General features: G+C 38.3%; 1 protein-coding gene across 1 annotated transcript in view; it reads left to right on the forward strand.

Moving 5' to 3' along the window:
• LOC109837180 (expansin-like B1) overlaps positions 328–1,138 on the forward strand; it is a 2,246-nt gene continuing 1,435 nt past the window's right edge. Inside the window, exons 1-2 of the mRNA XM_020405310.1 lie at positions 328–517; positions 1,010–1,116. Coding sequence (XP_020260899.1) covers positions 382–517; positions 1,010–1,116 — 243 coding nt within the window. The 5' untranslated portion in view covers positions 328–381. The remainder of the gene's footprint in view (positions 518–1,009; positions 1,117–1,138) is intronic.

Below are 1,138 nucleotides of genomic sequence, written 5' to 3' on the forward strand. Positions count from 1 at the left end.
CACTTTCCCTCCTTCAACCATATATTGCTAAGATTTACGGAACTGAAAATACTTATCACTTGAGCTTTTTCCAGAAAGAATGGAGTTGGTGTTGGTGCACCAGAACTTGTTTCGTATGAATATATTAACCCACATTCTTTAAAGAAAAGAATTTTTAAAAGTCAAGTAAGTGTTTATCTGTGGAAAACCCTCACGTACTTATTACTTCCAACAACGTCCTTTTCCAAATATTCCTTTGGATGGCCAAGCCTAAAAATCTAACCAATTAATAGAAAAAAAAAACATGCTTTAGTTTCTCTATAAATACTAAAAACCCGAGCTTCCCTTCATCATCAACATCTTTCCTTTCAATTCTGTACCAAGTCCCTCTGCTCTTCTTCAATGGCTCTCACTTCTAGTCTCCTGCTTCTCTTCTCCATCTCTTTCGTTCAGCTCCAGTTCCTGGCCGAAGCTGATGATCAGTTTGTTCAATCAAGTGCTGCTTACTACCCAGACTCAGCCCAAAATGGCACCTCAGGTTTAGTTAGTTCAATAGCCTAGTACACAAGTTTTGCATCCTACTTAACTTAATATTTTAGGATTAATTGCACATACACTCTCGTGCAGTGACGGGTAATTAAGTCACTTATTACTTCTAATTTTTATTCGCATCTGTAATGTTATCTGCATACTATAGGGAGTGTAGTGTTTGTTGAACACCTATAAAAGAATCGAGGTTTCAATGCTTATAAAAAAGTGTAGGATGAATAAATGACAAAATTACCAACAATACACACTAGTAGAAAACTGAGCATTGGCGACGGAGAAACCCGTCGCCAATACTTATCGGCGACGGATTTATTGGCGACGGATCCATTTCCTTCACCAATATGTATTGGTGACGGATTTGGGGCATTGGTGACGGATTTCCCCGTCGCCAATGCCCTGTTTTCTACTAGTGACAGTATCGTATATGTCATTAGTTTATATCTTTTTTGCATTCTGATTTACTAATTTTTTTTTGGTAAAGATGGATCATGCGGATATGGCTCATTTGGTGCAACACTTAACGGCGGAGATGTATCAGCTGCAAACAGTCTCTACAGAAATGGTGTTGGTTGTGGAGCTTGCTACCAGGTGATACATTCATCTTGATTAT

The sequence above is a fragment of the Asparagus officinalis genome, chromosome 4 (genome assembly GCF_001876935.1).
Source record: "Asparagus officinalis chromosome 4, Aspof.V1, whole genome shotgun sequence".
NCBI classification, from domain to species: domain Eukaryota; kingdom Viridiplantae; phylum Streptophyta; class Magnoliopsida; order Asparagales; family Asparagaceae; genus Asparagus; species Asparagus officinalis.